General features: G+C 32.5%; 1 protein-coding gene across 1 annotated transcript in view; it reads left to right on the top strand.

Moving 5' to 3' along the window:
* Positions 1 to 523, top strand: part of LOC119586239 (serine/arginine repetitive matrix protein 2-like) — a gene marked incomplete in the record, with an annotated part of 17,646 nt that overhangs the window by 15,953 nt on the left and 1,170 nt on the right. Inside the window, 1 exon segment of the mRNA XM_037934941.1 lies at positions 496 to 523. Within this exon segment, the coding sequence (XP_037790869.1) occupies positions 496 to 523 (28 nt within the window).

Raw genomic sequence — 523 nt, forward strand, 5'->3', positions numbered from 1 at the left:
AAAGCTTGAGGAAATGGCAAGATTGTTGTAGTACACTGTATGTAGTTCTTGTTTAGTGTGCTTAATTTATCAAGAACACAGAGTAAATAAATTGTCAGCAAAGGTACCAAAGGCATTTCAGGAAATCATTTGATTGGGTAATTTACATTGATTGAAGAGAGGAGACATAATCTCTAACATTCATTCCAAACTAGATATTGATGAAACACCATATCTGAAAGGCCATAGATACTGAATTCTTTCTTTTTACCATCTGAATGTTGAACAGTTCAAACTTTTGGTCTTTTGGAAAATAATAAGCTAATGAACCTCTTTGGAAATGAGATATGTCTGGCCATTAAGTAAGAAAAGAATGCCCAGTGTTTAGCATATCTAAACAGGATTGTAATTTTGTGGTTCATGAGTTTTAGATCCTTATCTTTCTCATCTCTTTAGTTATCCTTTATCTTTCCTTCCTTCTAATGGCAGTGACTAATGCTTTATTTATTTATTTAGTATAACGTGAATGATGACGACAATGACT

The sequence above is a fragment of the Penaeus monodon genome, chromosome 21 (genome assembly GCF_015228065.2).
Source record: "Penaeus monodon isolate SGIC_2016 chromosome 21, NSTDA_Pmon_1, whole genome shotgun sequence".
Taxonomy (NCBI): domain Eukaryota; kingdom Metazoa; phylum Arthropoda; class Malacostraca; order Decapoda; family Penaeidae; genus Penaeus; species Penaeus monodon.